The sequence below is a fragment of the Eucyclogobius newberryi genome, unplaced genomic scaffold (genome assembly GCF_026437365.1).
Source record: "Eucyclogobius newberryi isolate DKJ021-1_F unplaced genomic scaffold, fEucNew1.0.hap1 SCAF_7, whole genome shotgun sequence".
Classification (NCBI taxonomy): Eukaryota; Metazoa; Chordata; class Actinopteri; order Gobiiformes; family Gobiidae; genus Eucyclogobius; species Eucyclogobius newberryi.
The window spans coordinates 25953074-25974301 of NW_027316389.1; the positions used below are offsets into that span (position 1 = coordinate 25953074).

The 21228-nt window shown below is 46.5% G+C and overlaps 2 protein-coding genes across 2 annotated transcripts in view; one reads left to right on the plus strand and one right to left on the minus strand.

Moving 5' to 3' along the window:
* Positions 1–1154, plus strand: part of LOC140349437 (cyclin-dependent kinase 17-like) — a 33625-nt gene extending 32471 nt beyond the window's left edge. The window contains exon 17 of the mRNA XM_072435756.1: positions 140–1154. Within this exon, the coding sequence (XP_072291857.1) occupies positions 140–177 (38 nt within the window). The 3' untranslated portion in view covers positions 178–1154. The remainder of the gene's footprint in view (positions 1–139) is intronic.
* Positions 1155–1200: 46 nt separating this feature from the next.
* On the minus strand, positions 1201–4701 carry elk3 (ETS transcription factor ELK3). Its single transcript, XM_072435758.1, has 4 exons — positions 4469–4701; positions 3615–4295; positions 2404–2526; positions 1201–1820 (listed from the first exon to the last, which is right to left on the minus strand). The coding sequence occupies exons 1-4, from the start codon at positions 4673–4675 to the stop codon at positions 1722–1724; spliced, it is 1110 nt and encodes a 369-aa protein (XP_072291859.1). The 5' UTR covers positions 4676–4701; the 3' UTR covers positions 1201–1721.
* Between the last annotated feature and the right edge of the window lie 16527 nt (positions 4702–21228).

Below are 21228 nucleotides of genomic sequence, written 5' to 3' on the forward strand. Positions count from 1 at the left end.
AACCTAGTAAACCTATTCTGATTCTGATTAATTCATTTTGTGAGAAAAAAACTTCAAAATCCAATCGCTCAAATTTAGACAAAGACGTTAACATTTTCTGAGGATTTAAGTCTGAAAGTCATGTTTTTTCCTCTTTCAGGCAACGGAAAGAACAGAAGACAGAGCATGCTGTTTTAGAGTTACTGTATTTTCTCTACTGGAGGAGGATCTCGGGGCTGTACAGTTTTTGGATCAGTGACCACAGAAGGATGTTGCTGTGGGTTATCTACCTTCATCTTCATCACTCCCCCCAAACAACAGGATTTGGGGATTAAAGTCCAACTCTGGCCCAAAAGAGACATTTAGAGACATTACATCTATATTTATTAAGAAGAGAATTTGCTGCTAAATCCAACTACTGTCTAGAAATCTAACTGGCTCAGTCACTTTAATGAGTACATGCAATGTGTATAGATTTTTAATTTTTTGAAGTGGTTACATTTGTAAATGTTTTGTCTTCATTTGCATTCATCAAACCCTGCCTGTTTGTCAAAGAGGGGTATGTAGCAGCTGGTTGGTAGCATTTCCTCAGCTATGCCCATGACCAGTGACTCTGAAGGTTGTAGGGCAGCTCCTAACAGATTCACTGTGACGGAGTGGTGCAGCCAAACCGATTTTTGTTCAGGACTGTCATATCATTCCCGGCTGATGTTGTGGTGCAGCGCAGAAGGCAACAAAGAAGCTTGAACATGGGCATTAGGACATTAGATACGATTCATTACTACTTGGCTGCAGTGAAAAGCCTGTTCTAGTCCTTTTTGATCAATTTCGAGCACAAACAAAAGGTGAGTGGTGTCTGCAGAGTCGAAACCCTGTGTTTCTTTCTGTCATCCCATAATTTTTTACAAGTTGGTCCCATCTGCATCTGCTGTTGTGTTTAACACCCGCGCTGCCTGTGAGAAACCACAGCAAACTCTTGTCCTGCCCCTCGTGAAGGCAACGCCATACTGAGTCACCGTCTATTCAACAGTGTTACAAGAATAATGTTTTGTATGATATTCTTTAACTTTTTTTGTGGAAAATTGTTATTGGTGTGGGATTTCATTGCAGATGCCCTCCCATACGTTTTTTTTCCCCCCAGAGATGACAAAATTAAATTCAAGTTGAAAACTGAACATTTGTTTCATTCATTCATATGCAAAAGCAACAGCAGACGATGTATAAGCATTCAATGCTGTGTTTATTGAAAAAGGCAAACATTTTACAATACAAAATTATACAGAATACATACTGTATATCAAGTCCAGTATAAAAAGGAACAATAAGTGTTACAGTTTTTGATTTGAAATCTCGTCTTCATTAACATTTAGAACAGACAAAAGTACAAGGCACAGCCGGTATCCGAGAAGCATAGTGCATACTGCATACAATACATACAACATCACCAAGTGAAACGTTCACTCTGATGCACACTTTGGAGAAGGAAGTCTTAAAAATTGAGTTCTCGGCACAGAGCTGCAGACTCACTACTGTCCACAGCGGACGGCGCCATGTGGAAATGTGCTCAAGTTAGTCACAAGATGTCTCTTAAGACATCCAGCGTATGGCTTTACCAGGAGCTTTAACCTCTGGTATCTGGATCAAGTCAAGTGCAAAAACGTGAGGTCACAGACGTCGCATACGACTCTTTAAAGATGGCGATGATGATAAAAGGAAATTTGACATGAGATGAAGCAGCTGCATCAAGACTTGTGTGTGGAGGGCGACAGGAGCAAGGAGGAGGGGCTTCCTTCCAATCCTGGCAGTGGGACAGGCATGTGCCCGTTGATTAGACTGGGGAACTGCAGGAAAGAGGAAGAGAGAGGCTGAGTCAGAGGCGGATGTGCTGTGAAAGCCACCTTCCGGCGGCCGGCGGCAGCATTGTCACTGACTGTAGTTTCCTGTTATTAAACTCATGGTAGCTCTTCCTTCTGGTTTCTCCCCTGCACTTCTCCACAACACAAGTCACCTCTGTTTGTTTCAGGATCCGGTGCGGTGTGTTTGAGAAACGAGTGGCTCTAAACCAGTTCACCCTGTTCAGACCAGCTCTCCCCTGGGCTCAAACAGGAAGTATTCACAGGATTTCCTCCCCACATGAAACAGGACACCTCTGCTAGACCTGCTCACTATTTGCTCTGCCATCGCCTACTTTTCATTTACTGTTTTGGGGAAAATGTAATGCAACAATTAAAATGTAGAATAACTGGATAGAATATTTTTAAAAGCAAGACTGTGTTGAACAAATTAAACTTAACAGCATGTTTAAGTTGATCTTGAATACATTTGTACCTAAACATATTTTTCTTTGTACCATGTAAGTAAGAATAATGCACCATTAAGTTTCCTTTGTCTCCACTTGCATGTACAAATAACTGGAGTTCTCACCTGGAAAAGGGAGCTGTGCCCCTGTAAGCGGGCCGGGCTGAGGGGGGCGACGGGGCTCAGGCTGCTCCAGAAGTGGATCCCGGACAGGAGTGGACTGTGGGCCAGCAGAAGGCCTGATGGGGTCTGCACACGGGACAGAGGGAGATGTTAAATAAGACCAGATTCAAACAGAAACACTCAGACCCTCAGGCCGGTCAGTGCTCTGGGCTCTTGTTAATGTGAAACATGCAGAAGTTGTAAATGGACGTGTATTGGCGTTTGGAAAAACAAACTGCTGAAGCAGGAAGGAAGTCTGTGGTTTCTCCCTGAAATTCTGGGGTGACGTCGAGAGGAGAAGAGCGGGCAGAGAGGGCTGTTGTTGATTGGGGGTGGAGGGCGCTCGAGCGTTTGGACGTGAAGAGAAAACATATGAAATCAATTTCTCCTCTCTCCTGTCCCTCCCCCACTTTCCCCTGTGTCACCTCAGAGAAGTGAGCCAGTGTTGCGCCGGGACCAGCCCTGCTCTCATTATTAATGGAATTATTGGAGCATATGGCATCACTTAGGGCCTCTTCCCCTCGCATAGATCGGACTAGCACACAATTTCTGTAAATCCCTTGTTTTTCTCTGATCTTACTCCTCTGTTTCAAACAGCGAGTGCATTTCCTGGGTTTGTGGACAAACTCCAGTGGCACAGGCAGCTCACCAGTCTTAAACACATGACGAGGTTGTATTAGTTAATTTACAATACAATGCAGTTGCCCAAACCATTGCCACATAATCTGACTGTGGAAGATAGGTCCGTGCAGCATACACCACAGAAATAAATATTATGGTGTAAGATAAATATGCACAGATCTAGACAATGCTCACTGTTCAGCACCTTCCTCACCTAGTTTGAACCTACAAGAATCTGTATACTTTTAACTAATATTTGGACTAAAAAAAGAATGAAAATGACCAATAATAACTGCTCATAACATATAATTCGTAATGGGCTGTGCCGTTATTACTATTCCCATAGAATGTCTGTTGCTGAGTAAAATGGGAACAAGCACAATGTGCATGTCGTGGCTTGTCTGTATTGGCACTTGAAAAGCCATGTTTAAAATCTGTTGACTTCAGCAGTTCTTCACAAAGGATTTACTGCTGTTCATACGTGGTGGAGAAAATATTACTCCTTTCACACATTAGCATCTGTGTCATGTGACCAGAGCAGAGAGGTGACTCACCTGTGCAGTGAAGAAGGCTGGAGTGAGCGAGCCGGAGGGCAGGGCGGGGCTGTTGAGGGCGATGGAGCCTATGTCACTTCCTGCAAGCATCAGGGGCGGGGAAGAGATGTCCAGGGCTTTGGGCTTTTTGTTTTTTGGGGGGAGTCCATCTCCTGAACTACTACTGTTCCTCCTCTTGCCAGGGGTCTGCTGTGCTCGCTCCCTGTGTCCCGCCGACAGGTTGAGCGGTTGAGCACTATCTAAGTCCTCCTCTTCTCGGACCGGGCTCCAGCTGTGGCTGTGAGGAGACTGAGGGGAGCGGGACCGGGGTTTCGGGGAAGCAAAGGACTCATGTTTAGATGACGGTGGGGGGCTCCTCTCATTGTTTCCAAAGCGGATCACAGAGCGTGGCTCGTCCTGTCTTTCCCTGAGCTTCTGCAGAGAGCTGAGGCTGAAGGAGGAGTACAGGCCTGAGTGCAGGTAATCAGTGCGACAATGCTGTTGTCCCAGGACACCCAGGGCCTTCCTGTGCACCTCCTCCCCCTCCTCTTCCTCCTCCTCCTCCAACTCCAGCTCTATTGCCTCTGCATCCTGCAGTGGGACTCTGCCCAGCTCCATGGACTGAGGGTCCATCTTCAGGATCTCAGGGAAAGACACAAACTTGTACACAAACTTCTGCCCAATTACTTTCTTGATGATGTTCTGAAACAGAGTTAATAGTTGTGATTAGTAGATATTTACGCTAATGTTTTATTTAACTCTCTAGTTTCTCTACTCAAGCTTTACCACAGTAAAAAAAAGAGATGTGGGTGCAATTCATAAGAAAGAGGAAGTGTCTCTTTAGTGCTAGAGCCCATCCACAGGCCGACTCTCACCTTGTCGTAGTAGTAGCGCAGGGCTCGGCTCAGTTTGTCGTAGTTCATGTTAGTTTTATTTTTGCGAAGGCCCCACAGTTTGGCCACTTCCTCAGACTTCAGGAGCTTGAACTCTCCGTCTGTGGACGTCCAGCAGATCAGGTGTTTGTGACTCTGGTCCAGCAACAGCTGCAGCAGGAACTGCCATAGTGTGATGGCACTGTCCATGTCTGAAACAAAGCATGTTCCAAAGATGAGGGGATCTCAATAAACTGACATATCTATAACTAACTTCTGTTTACAAGACAAGACAGAGTTCAAGTACCTTCAATATAAATCAATGCAATGCCCTCTTGGGAGTGGAAAAACACCTAGAGTGATCTCTATACAAAGCACACTTAGATTCTGACACATATTTTTTTTATTTTGGATTTCCCCCCTATTTGTTTTTGCCTGGTGAGTTCAGAATTTTATCTTTCTATTTCATTTGTCTTTGTAACGTTTTGGAGAAGTGTGTATTCTGGAGCCCAGGAAAAGATCTGTTACATTCTAAAACAATCTTCAATAAACTTTTAACGCTTTAGTTTGAGGACCACAGTGTAGTGTTTGCAAAAAAACATTTATTTAGGATAAAAATGCGGTCCAAGCTAGCGATGAATAGACGGGTGTGTTGTGCGCCCAGTGTAATTTGCCTGTAAAGTAGCAGTAGAAGCAAAAAAAATGACACATAAGGAGGAACAACAGCTCCAGCCAAAAGTATGCTGCGGTCCAACCTGGCCTTCTCGGCACAGGAAGCATGACGGGCCCAGGGTGGGTTAGTCCTTTAATAGAGGAATGTGCAGCCGCTGAGCTCCTGTCTGCTCCTCACAGATCCTACGCTCACTGTCATCAACAAACCAACGGTTCCAGCCTCACATGATAATGTACAACTATTCTCTGGTTTTAGTGCTTTCTGTATCATTTATTTACTTTCACTTGTTGTACTTGTAAAGTCCACGTCCAAATGTCATTTTCTTTTGGTTGAATTCAAGCTCATTTGAAGAGCCCACAATATGAGCCTAAGTAGATCACAGGCCAGACCCCTTTGTTTTAATCAGATGGACCAGGTTCTGAGGAAGGTCGCCCATGTTTACCTGTGTGTAACCTAAACATCTTCTTATATTATGTTGGTCATAGTCTCAAAAAATAATATTTGGCCTTTACCTGACGTAATGAAGTACCTGTAGTTCTAATATAAGCTCTACATTTATTGTGTCCGTCCTGATTTCTTATCAACCAAATTTGAGGAATTATTATTATTGTGTTGAACTATAACAATACATTGAAATCATATTTTACTATTTATACATAACATATTTAACACGTTTTCTTGCCTCACCTTAAAAACAGAGCCCATTACAAGAGGCAGGTACACGGATGTTTTATCACTGGAAGTGGGGCTTAAAACAACATGCACTGAGCGGATTCGACCCATGTCAAAAAGACCTCGAAAGGCAGGGTTTGAACTCCTTTCCGCCACAAAGCATCCCCTGAGTTTTCTATCTGCAACGTGAAACCACAAACCTGTCAGAGCCAGGACTTCCTCCTATTCTACTTCCAAGGACAAATGGCAGAAAGGGGATCCCACAGCAGGGGAGCATTTCCCCGCAATGGCCACACATCCCATCCAAGTCCCAAAAGATCAAATCATTGTCCCCCTTCCCTGGCTCCACCGCTGAACTCACAGGGCTGGATATTGGAAAGGTAATATATTTGCACAGAAATGTCAGTCAGCACAGTTTAGATAAGACTCAGTCAGACTGTCACCGTCACCTGGGCTCAGTGTGTGCAGTTTCTGAATCTGATATGCTTGGAAAAGGCCTTCCCTTCTCAACAAGGTATTCAAGAGAGCGGGAGATGTGTGGCTGAAAAACATATTGTCATGTTTACAATAATAGTCAGAGTCATTATGAGATAAAGATGCATACATCACATATCAAAAGGCAAAACATGAACCTTTGAAACTGTCATCGCCAGTGACACATGGTGATGAAAACTATACTTTAGTTCTACAAGATGCAGCAGGGTTCCTCAATCTAAAAACAGAAAAGAAGTGTATATTTGGTGGTACAGTAATAATCCCAGTGCAGACATGACAAATGGAGGTAAATGGCGTCCCAGCGCATAAAATAGAAGGCGCTGCTATTGTGCCGCTGAGAGATGCTCATGTCACAGGGACATTGTGCTGCTTTGGGCCGGGGATGAGGAGCCTCGCTGTGCACAAAGCCATTCAGTGTGTTGGCTGAACGGAAACTCCTAATGAGATTAGATGGTGTGTGCAGACGTTACTTAGCCATGACTAAATCTGCTCTCTTCCTGTTCGCAGACGGTGGAAAATTCAGCAGTGGTCAGAGAGAAAAGCATCCATAAACACAAGCCCTGGACAGACGCGGCTTTGCAACGCAGTCGAGTTCTCATAAAAAGCGTCTCCTTTTTGGAGTTTGTTGTGCGTTTCCGGAGTTTAAAGTTGCAATAACTTTGACGCACGTCTGAATCACTGCTCGGCCCCACTGACTCATTTTCAAGATGTTGCTCGGACCGGAAGAGCGTTCAGTTGTGGTCCAGAGAGAAAAGTGCACTTCACGTAAAAGAGAAACACACTAAATATGCACATCGTCCTAAACGATCCGAGACTTACGCGTCTGCTCCGGTAATAACAATGTAATAACATCATTGGCGACGGCGATCGGCCCCGTGCGGTCACTTTGTAACATAAACACATGAAACTACAACAATGACACGTTATCGTGCTTTACCTGCGTCTCTCACTTGGTCAAGTCACTGCTCGAAACTTTACGGCGTCGCTGAGTTCCCTTGTTTTTCCATGCTTACTTCTGGAGCTGGAGTCGACACAGTTGTGCGGGACTGAAATAGGATCCTGTGCTTTTTCTTTTTCTGAGCAGGAAGTTGGAGCACGCAGACACAGAGCCGGCTGACTTCCTCTCCCCGACGATTCCCCAGGCAGTTTGCCGTCTGTGTAAACAGACTTTTCCTCCCTCCTCTCGCGCGCTCAGCGCGCTCCTCTCGCGCTGACGGCCCGCCTCATACATACGCCTCATACATACGCCTCATACATACGCCTCATACATACGCCTCATACATACGCCTCATACATACGCCTCATACATACGCCTCATACATACGCCTCATACATACGCCTCATACATACGCCTCATACATACACCTCATACATACGTCTCATACATACGCCTCATACATACGCCTCATACATACGCCTCATACATACGCCTCATACATACGCCTCATACATACGCCTCATACATACGCCTCATACATACGCCTCATACATACGCCTCATACATACGCATCATACATACGCCTCATACATACGCATCATACATACGCCTCATACATACGCCTCACATACGCCTCATACATACGCCTCATACATACGCCTCATACATACGCCTCATACATACGCCTCACATACGCCTCATACATACGCCTCATACATACGCCTCATACATACGCCTCATACATACGCCTCACATACGCCTCATACATACGCCTCATACATACGCCTCATACATACGCCTCATACATACGCCTCATACATACGCCTCACATACGCCTCACATACGCCTCATACATACGCCTCATACATACGCCTCATACATACGCCTCACATACGCCTCATACATACGCCTCATACATAGGCCTCATACATACGCCTCATACATACGCCTCACATACGCCTCATACATACGCCTCATACATACGCCTCATACATACGCCTCATACATACGCCTCACATACGCCGAATACATACGCCTCACATACGCCTCATACATACGCCTCACATACGCCTCACATACGCCTCATACATACGCCTCACATACGCCTCATACATACGCCTCACATACGCCTCATACATACGCCTCACATACGCCTCATTATACGCCTCACATACGCCTCATACATACGCCTCATACATACGCCTCATACATACGCCTCATACATGCGCCTCATACATACGCCTCATACATACGCCTCATACATACGCCTCATACATACGCCTCACATACGCCTCATACATACGCCTCATACATACGCCTCATACATACGCCTCATACATACGCCTCACATACGCCTCATACATACGCCTCATACATATGCCTTATACATACGCCTCATACATACGCCTCACATACGCCTCATACATACGCCTCATACATACGCCTCACATACGCCTCATACATACGCCTCACATACGCCTCATACATACGCCTCACATACGCCTCATACATACGCCTCATACATACGCCTCATACATACGCCTCATACATACGCCTCACATACGCCTCATACATACGCCTCATACATACGCCTCATACAAACGCCTCACATACGCCTCATACATACGCCTCATACATACGCCTCATACATACGCCTCATATACGCCTCATACATAAGCCTCATACATACGCCTCATACAAACGCCTCATATATACGCCTCATACATACGCCTCACATACGCCTCATACATACGCCTCATACATACGCCTCATACATACTCCTCATACATACGCCTCATACATACGCCTCATACATACGCCTCATACATACGCCTCATACATACGCCTCATACATACGCCTCACATACGCCTCATACATACGCCTCATACATACGCCTCATACATACGCCTCATACATACGCCTCACATACGCCTCACATACGCCTCATACATACGCCTCATACATACGCCTCATACATACGCCTCATACATACGCCTCATACATACGCCTCATACATACGCCTCACATACGCCTCATACATACGCCTCATACATACGCCTCATACATACGCCTCATACATACGCCTCACATACGCCTCATACATACGCCTCATACATACGCCTCATACATACGCCTCATACATACGCCTCACATACGCCTCATACATACGCCTCATACATACGCCTCATACATACGCCTCACATACGCCGAATACATACGCCTCACATACGCCTCATACATACGCCTCACATACGCCTCATATACGCCTCATACATACGCCTCACATACGCCTCATACATACGCCTCACATACGCCTCATACATACGCCTCACATACGCCTCATACATACGCCTCATACATACGCCTCACATACGCCTCATACATACGCCTCATACATACGCCTCACATACGCCTCATACATACGCCTCATACATACGCCTCATACATATGCCTTATACATACGCCTCATACATACGCCTCACATACGCCTCATACATACGCCTCATACATACGCCTCACATACGCCTCATACATACGCCTCACATACGCCTCATACATACGCCTCACATACGCCTCATACATACGCCTCATACATACGCCTCATACATACGCCTCATACATACGCCTCACATACGCCTCATACATACGCCTCATACATACGCCTCATACAAACGCCTCACATACGCCTCATACATACGCCTCATACATACGCCTCATACATACGCCTCATATACGCCTCATACATAAGCCTCATACATACGCCTCATACAAACGCCTCATATATACGCCTCATACATACGCCTCACATACGCCTCATACATACGCCTCATACATACGCCTCATACATACGCCTCATACATACGCCTCACATACGCCTCATACATACGCCTCATACATACGCCTCATACATACGCCTCATACATACGCCTCATACATACGCCTCACATACGCCTCATACATACGCCTCATACATACGCCTCATACATACGCCTCATACATACGCCTCACATACGCCTCATACATACGCGTCATACATATGCCTCATACATACACCTCATACATACGCCTCACATACGCCTCATACATACGCCTCATACATACGCCTCATACATACGCCTCATACATACGCCTCACATACGCCGAATACATACGCCTCACATACGCCTCATACATACGCCTCACATACGCCTCATATACGCCTCATACATACGCCTCACATACGCCTCATACATACGCCTCACATACGCCTCATACATACGCCTCACATACGCCTCATACATACGCCTCATACATACGCCTCACATACGCCTCATACATACGCCTCATACATACGCCTCATACATACGCCTCACATACGCCTCATACATACGCCTCACATACGCCTCATACATACGCCTCATACATACGCCTCATACATACGCCTCATACATACGCCTCATACATACGCCTCATACATACGCCTCACATACGCCTCATACATACGCTTCATACATACGCTTCATACATACGCCTCACATACCCCTCATACATACCCCTCATACATACGCCTCATACATACGCCTCATACATACGCCTCACATACGCCTCATACATACGCCTCACATACGCCTCATACATACGCCTCATACATACGCCTCATACATACGCCTCATACATACGCCTCACATACGCCTCATACATACGCCTCATACATACGCCTCACATACGCCTCATACATACGCTTCATACATACGCTTCATACATACGCCTCACATACGCCTCATACATACGCCTCATACATACGCCTCATACATACGCCTCATACATACGCCTCACATACGCCTCATACATACGCCTCACATACGCCTTATACATACGCCTCATACATACGCCTCATACATACGCCTCATACATACACCTCATACATACGTCTCATACATACACCTCATACATACGCCTCATACATACGCCTCACATACGCCTCATACATACGCCTCATACATACGCCTAATACATACGCCTCATACATACGCCTCATACATACGCCTCACATACGCCTCATACATACGCCTCATACATACGCCTCATACATACGCCTCACATACGCCTCATACATACGCCTCACATACGCCTCATACATACGCCTCATACATACGCCTCATATATACGCCTCATACATACGCCTCATACATACGCCTCACATACGCCTCACATACGCCTCATACATACGCCTCACATACGCCTCATACATACGCCTCATACATACGCCTCATACATACGCCTCATACATACGCTTCATACATACGCTTTATACATACGCCTCACATACGCCTCATACATACGCCTCATACATACGCCTCATACATACGCCTCATACATACGCCTCACATACGCCTCATACATACGCCTCACATACGCCTCATACATACGCCTCATACATACGCCTCATACATACGCCTCATACATACGCCTCATACATACGCCTCATACATACGCCTCATACATACGCCTCATACATACGCCTCATACATACACCTCATACATACGTCTCATACATACGCCTCATACATACGCCTCATACATACGCCTCATACATACGCCTCACATACTCCTCATACATACGCCTCACATACGCCTCATACATACGCCTCATACATACGCCTCATACATACGCCTCACATACGCCTCACATACGCCTCACATACGCCTCATACATACGCCTCATACATACGCCTCATACATACGCCTCATACATACGCCTCATACATACGCCTCATACATACGTCTCATACATACGCCTCATACATACGCCTCACATACGCCTCATACATACGCCTCACATACGCCTCATACATACGCCTCACATACGCCTCATACATACGCCTCATACATACGCCTCATACATACGCCTCATACATACGCCTCATACATACGCCTCATACATACGCCTCATACATACGCCTCACATACGCCTCATACATACGCCTCACATACGCCTCATACATACGCCTCACATACGCCTCATACATACGCCTCATACATACGCCTCATACATACGCCTCATACATACGCCTCATACATACGCCTCACATACGCCTCATACATACGTCTCATACATACGCCTCATACATACGCCTCATACATACGCCTCATACATACGCCTCATACATACGCCTCACATACGCCTCACATACGCCTCATACATACGCCTCATACATACGCCTCACATACACCTCATACATACGCCTCATACATACGCCTCATACATAAGCCTCATACATACGCCTCACATACGCCTCATACATACGCCTCATACATACGCCTCATACATACGCCTCATACATACGCCTCATACATACGCCTCACATACGCCTCATACATACGCCTCATACATACGCCTCATACATACGCCTCATACATACGCCTCATACATACGCCTCACATACGCCTCATACATACGCCTCATACATACGCCTCATACATACGCCTCATACATACGCCTCATACATACGCCTCATACATACGCCTCACATACGCCTCATACATACGCCTCATACATACGCCTCACATACGCCTCATACATACGCCTCATACATACGCCTCATACATACGCCTCATACATACGCCTCATACATACGCCTCATACATACGCCTCACATACGCCTCATACATACGCCTCACACATACGCCTCACATACGCCTCATACATACGCCTCACATACGCCTCATACATACGCCTCACATACGCCTCATACATACGCCTCATACATACGCCTCATACATACGCCTCATACATACGCCTCACATACGCCTCATACATACGCCTCATACATACGCCTCATACATACGCCTCACATACGCCTCATACATACGCCTCATACATACGCCTCATACATACGCCTCACATACGCCTCATACATAAGCCTCATACATACGCCTCATACATACGCCTCATACATACGCCTCATACATACGCCTCACACACGCCTCATACATACGCCTCATACATACGCCTCATACATACGCCTCAAATACGCCTCATACATACGCCTCATACATACGCCTCATACATACGCCTCATACATACGCCTCACATACGCCTCATACATACGCCTCATACATACGCCTCATACATACGCCTCATACATACGCCTCACATACGCCTCATACATACGCCTCATACATACGCCTCATACATACGCCTCATACATACGCCTCACATACGCCTCATACATACGCCTCATACATACGCCTCATACATACGCCTCATACATACGCCTCATACATACGCCTCATACATACGCCTCACATACGCCTCATACATACGCCTCATACATACGCCTCATACATACGCCTCATACATACGCCTCATACATACGCCTCACATACGCCTCATACATACGCCTCATACATATGCCTCATACATACGCCTCATACATACGCCTCACATACGCCTCATACATACGCCTCATACATACGCCTCATACATACGCCTCATACATACGCCTCATACATACGCGTCATACATACGCCTCACACATACGCCTCATACATACGCCTCATACATACGCCTCATACATACGCCTCACATACGCCTCATACATACGCCTCATACATACGCCTCACATACGCCTCATACATACGCCTCACATACGCCTCACATACGCCTCATACATACGCCTCACATACGCCTCATACATACGCCTCACAAACGCCTCATACATACGCCTCACATACGCCTCATACATACGCCTCATACATACGCCTCACATACGCCTCATACATACGCCTCATACATACGCCTCATACATACGCCTCACATACGCCTCATACATACGCCTCACATACGCCTCATACATACGCCTCATACATACGCCTCATACATACGCCTCATACATACGCCTCACATACGCCTCATACATACGCCTCATACATACGCCTCATACATACGCCTCACTTACGCCTCATACATACGCCTCATACATACGCCTCACATACGCCTCATACATACACCTCATACATACGTCTCATACATACGCCTCATACATACGCCTCATACATACGCCTCATACATACGCCTCACATACGCCTCATACATACGCCTCATACATACGCCTCATACATACGCCTCACATACGCCTCATACATACGCCTCATACATACGCCTCATACATACGCCTCACATACGCCTCATACATAAGCCTCATACATACGCCTCATACATACGCCTCATACATACGCCTCATACATACGCCTCACACACGCCTCATACATACGCCTCATACATACGCCTCATACATACGCCTCACATACGCCTCATACATACGCCTCATACATACGCCTCATACATACGCCTCATACATACGCCTCACATACGCCTCATACATACGCCTCATACATACGCCTCATACATACGCCTCATACATACGCCTCACATACGCCTCATACATACGCCTCATACATACGCCTCATACATACGCCTCATACATACGCCTCACATACGCCTCATACATACGCCTCATACATACGCCTCATACATACGCCTCATACATACGCCTCATACATACGCCTCATACATACGCCTCACATACGCCTCATACATACGCCTCATACATACGCCTCATACATACGCCTCATACATACGCCTCATACATACGCCTCACATACGCCTCATACATACGCCTCATACATATGCCTCATACATACGCCTCATACATACGCCTCACATACGCCTCATACATACGCCTCATACATACGCCTCATACATACGCCTCATACATACGCCTCATACATACGCGTCATACATACGCCTCACACATACGCCTCATACATACGCCTCATACATACGCCTCATACATACGCCTCACATACGCCTCATACATACGCCTCATACATACGCCTCACATACGCCTCATACATACGCCTCACATACGCCTCACATACGCCTCATACATACGCCTCACATACGCCTCATACATACGCCTCACAAACGCCTCATACATACGCCTCACATACGCCTCATACATACGCCTCATACATACGCCTCATACATACGCCTCACATACGCCTCATACATACGCCTCATACATATGCCTCATACATACGCCTCATACATACGCCTCACATACGCCTCATACATACGCCTCATACATACGCCTCACATACGCCTCATACATACGCCTCATACATACGCCTCATACATACGCCTCACATACGCCTCATACATACGCCTCACATACGCCTCATACATACGCCTCATACATACGCCTCATACATACGCCTCATACATACGCCTCACATACGCCTCATACATACGCCTCATACATACGCCTCATACATACGCCTCACTTACGCCTCATACATACGCCTCATACATACGCCTCACATACGCCTCATACATACACCTCATACATACGTCTCATACATACGCCTCATACATATGCCTCACATACGCCTCATACATACGTCTCATACATACGCCTCATACATACGCCTCACATACGCCTCACATACGCCTCACATACGCCTCATACATACGCCTCATACAAACGCCTCATACATACGCCTCATACATACGCCTCATACATACGCCTCATACATACGCCTCATACATACGCCTCATACATACGCCTCATACATACGCCTCACATACGCCTCATACATACGCCTCATACATACGCCTCATACATACGCCTCATACATACGCCTCATACATACGCCTCATACATACGCCTCACATACGCCTCATACATACGCCTCACACATACGCCTCACATACGCCTCATACATACGCCTCACATACGCCTCATACATACGCCTCACATACGCCTCATACATACGCCTCATACATACGCCTCATACATACGCCTCATACATACGCCTCACATACGCCTCATACATACGCCTCATACATACGCCTCATACATACGCCTCACATACGCCTCATACATACGCCTCATACATACGCCTCATACATACGCCTCACATACGCCTCATACATAAGCCTCATACATACGCCTCATACATACGCCTCATACATACGCCTCACATACGCCTCATACATACGCCTCATACATACGCCTCATACATACGCCTCATACATACGCCTCATACATACGCCTCATACATACGCCTCACATACGCCTCATACATACGCCTCATACATACGCCTCATACATACGCCTCATACATACGCCTCACATACGCCTCATACATACGCCTCATACATACGCCTCATACATACGCCTCACATACGCCTCATACATACACCTCATACATACGCCTCACATACGCCTCATACATACGCCTCATACATATACGCCTCATACATACGCCTCATACATACGCCTCACATAAACGCCTCAATAGCACTACGCCTCATACATACCGCACATACATACGCCTCATACCATAACGCCTCACATACGCCTCATACATACGCCTCACATACGCCTCATACATACGCCTCATACATACGCCTACATACGCTCATACATACGCCTCATACATACGCCTCATACATACGCCTCATACATACGCCTCATACATACGCCTCATACATACGCCTCATACATACGCCTCATACATACGCCTCACATACGCCTCATACATACGCCTCTACATACGCCTCATACATACGCCTCACATACGCCTCATACATACGCCTCTACATACGCCTCATACATACGCCTCACATACGCCTCATACATACGCCTCATACATACGCCTCATACATACGCCTCATACATACGCCTCATACATACGCCTCATACATACGCCTCATACATACGCCTCATACATACGCCCTCATACATACGCCTCATACATACGCCTCATACATACGCCTCATACATACGCCTCATACATACGCCTCTACATACGCCTCACATACGCCTCATACATACGCCTCATACATACGCCTCATACATACGCCTCACATACGCCTCATACATACGCCTCATACATACGCCTCATACATAGCGCCTCACATACGCCTCATACATACGCCTCATACATACTGCCTCACATACGCCTCATACATACGCCTCACATACGCCTCATACATACGCCTCATACATACGCCTCATACATACGCCTCACATACGCCTCATACATACGCCTCATACATACGCCTCATACATACGCCTCATACATACGCCTCATACATACGCCTCATACATACGCCTCACATACGCCTCATACATACGCCTCACATACGCCTCATACATACGCCTCATACATACGCCTCATACATACGCCTCATACATACGCCTCAACATACGCCTCATACATACGCCTCATACATACGCCTCATACATACGCCTCACATACGCCTCATACATACGCCTCATACATACGCCTCATACATACGCCTCATACATACGCCTCATACATACGCCTCATACATACGCCTCACATACGCCTCATACATACGCCTCATACATACGCCTCATACATACGCCTCATAAATACGCCTCATACATACGCCTCATACATACGTCTCATACATACGCCTCATACATACGCCTCATACATACGCCTCATACATAGCGCCTCATACATGCGCCTCATACATACGCCTCACATACGCCTCATACATACGCCTCACATACGCCTCATACATACGCCTCACATACGCCTCATACATACGCCTCATACATACGCCTCACATACGCCTCATACATACGCCTCATACATACGCCTCATACATACGCCTCATACATACGCCTCACATACGCCTCATACATCCGCCTCACATACGCCTCATACATACGCCTCATACATACGCCTCATACATACGCCTCATACATACGCCTCATACATACGCCTCTACATACGCCTCATACATACGCCTCATACATACGCCTCACATACGCCTCACATACGCCTCATACATACGCCTCATACATACGCCTCATACATACGCCTCATACATACGCCTCACATACGCCTCAACATACGCCTCATACATACGCCTCAACATACGCCTCATACATACGCCTCACATACGCCTCATACATACGCTCACATACGCCTCATACATACGCCTCATACATACGCCTCACATACGCCTCATACATACGCCTCATACATACGCCTCATACATACGCCTCATACATACGCCTCACATACGCCTCATACATACGCCTCACATACGCCTCATACATACGCCTCATACATACGCCTTGTACATACGCCTCATACATACGCCTCATACATACGCCTCACATACGCCTCATACATACGCCTCATACATACGCCTCATACATACGCCTCATACATACGCCTCATACATACGCCTCACATACGCCTCATACATACGCCTCATACATACGCCTCATACATACGCCTCACATACGCCTCATACATACGCCTCAACATACGCTCTCATACATACGCCTCACATACGCCTCATACATACTGCCTCATACATACGCCTCAACATACGCCTCATACATACGCCTCATACATACGCCTCATACATACGCCTCATACATACGCCTCATACATACGCCTCATACATACGCCTCATACATACGCCTCATACATACGCCTCATACATACTGCCTTCATACATACGCCTCACATACGCCTCATACATACGCCTCATACATACGCCTCACATACGCCTCATACATACGCCTCATACATACGCCTCATACATACGTCCTCATACATACGCCTCATACATACGCCTCACATACGCCTCATACATACGCCTCAACATACGCCTCATACATACGCCTCATACATACGCCTCATACATACGCCTCATACATACGCCTCACATACGCCTCATACATACGCCTCATACATACGCCTCATACATACGCCTCATACATACGCCTCATACATTCGCCTCATACATACGCCTCATACATACGCCTCATACATACGCCTCATACATACGCCTCATACATACGCCTCACATACGCCTCATACATACGCCTCATACATACGCCTCATACATACGCCTCATACATACGCCTCATACATACGCCTCATACATACGCTCATACATACGCCTCATACATACGCCTCATACATACGCCTCATACATACGCCTCATACATAGCGCCTCATACATACGCCTCACATACGCCTCATACATACGCCTCATACATACGCCTCATACATACGCCTCTACATACGCCTCATACATACGCCTCATACATACGCCTCTACATACGCCTCATACATACGCCTCATACATACGCCTCATACATACGCCTCATACATACGCCTCAACATACGCCTCATACATCCGCCTCACATACGCCTCATACATACGCCTCATACATACGCCTCATACATACGCCTCATACATACGCCTCACATACGCCTCATACATACGCCTCATACATACGCCTCATACATACGCCTCATACATACGCCTCACATACGCCTCATACATACGCCTCATACATACGCCTCATACATACGCCTCTATACATACGCCTCATACATACGCCTCACATACGCCTCATACATACGCCTCATACATACGCCTCATACATACGCCTCACATACGCCTCATACATACGCCTCACATACGCCTCATACATACGCCTCACATACGCCTCATACATACTGCCTCATACATACGCCTCAAACATACGCCTCATACATACGCCTTCATACATACGCCTCATACATACGCCTCATACATACGCCTCATACATACGCCTCATACATACGCCTCATACATACGCCTCATACATACGCCTCATACATACGCCTCATACATACGCCTCACATACGCCTCATACATACGCCTCATACATACGCCTCACATACGCCTCATACATACGCCTCATACATACGCCTCATACATACGCCTCACATACGCCTCATACATACGCCTCATACATACGCCTCATACATACGCCTCATACATACGCCTCATACATACGCCTCATACATACGCCTCATACATACGCCTCATACATACGCCTCATACATACGCCTCATACATACGCCTCATACATACGCCTCATACATACGCCTCACATACGCCTCATACATACGCCTCATACATACGCCTCATACATACGCCTCATACATACGCCTCATACATACGCCTCATACATACGCCTCATACATACGCCTCATACATACGCCTCATACATACGCCTCATACATACGCCTCATACATACGCCTCATACATACGCCTCATACATACGCCTCACATACGCCTCATACATACGCCTCATACATACGCCTCATACATACGCCTCACATACGCCTCATACATACGCCTCACATACGCCTCATACATACGCCTCACATACGCCTCATACATACGCCTCATACATACGCCTCATACATACGCCTCATACATACGCCTCATACATACGCCTCATACATACGCCTCATACATACGCCTCATACATACGCCTCATACATACGCCTCATACATACGCCTCATACATACGCCTCATACATACGCCTCATACATACGCCTCATACATACGCCTCACTACATACGCCTCATACATACGCCTCATACATACGCCTCATACATACGCCTCATACATACGTCTCATACATACGCCTCATACATACGCCTCATACATACGCCTCATACATACGCCTCATACATACGCCTCACATACGCCTCATACATACGCCTCACATACGCCTCATACATACGCCTCACATACGCCTCATACATACGCCTCATACATACGCCTCACATACGCCTCATACATACGCCTCACATACGCCTCATACATACGCCTCATACATACGCCTCATACATACGCCTCATACATACGCCTCACATACGCCTCACATACGCCTCATACATACGCCTCACATACGCCTCATACATACGCCTCATACATACGCCTCATACATACGCCTCATACATACGCCTCACATACGCCTCATACATACGCCTCACATACGCCTCATACATACGCCTCATACATACGCCTCATACATACGCCTCATACATACGCCTCATACATACGCCTCATACATACGCCTCATACATACGCCT

What these genes read in the sequence shown, in the direction of transcription:
- elk3 (XM_072435758.1), bottom strand. Translation starts at nt 4,675, where the DNA reads ATGGACAGTGCCATCACACTATGGCAGTTCCTGCTGCAGCTGTTGCTG. An exon ending in CAGCCTTCTTCACTGCACAG is followed by an intron (nt 2,527 to 3,614) that starts GTGAGTCACCTC and finishes TCCCGTGTGCAG; the next exon opens with ACCCCATCAGGCCTTCTGCT. An exon ending in GGCACAGCTCCCTTTTCCAG is followed by an intron (nt 1,821 to 2,403) that starts GTGAGAACTCCA and finishes TCTTTCCTGCAG; the next exon opens with TTCCCCAGTCTAATCAACGG.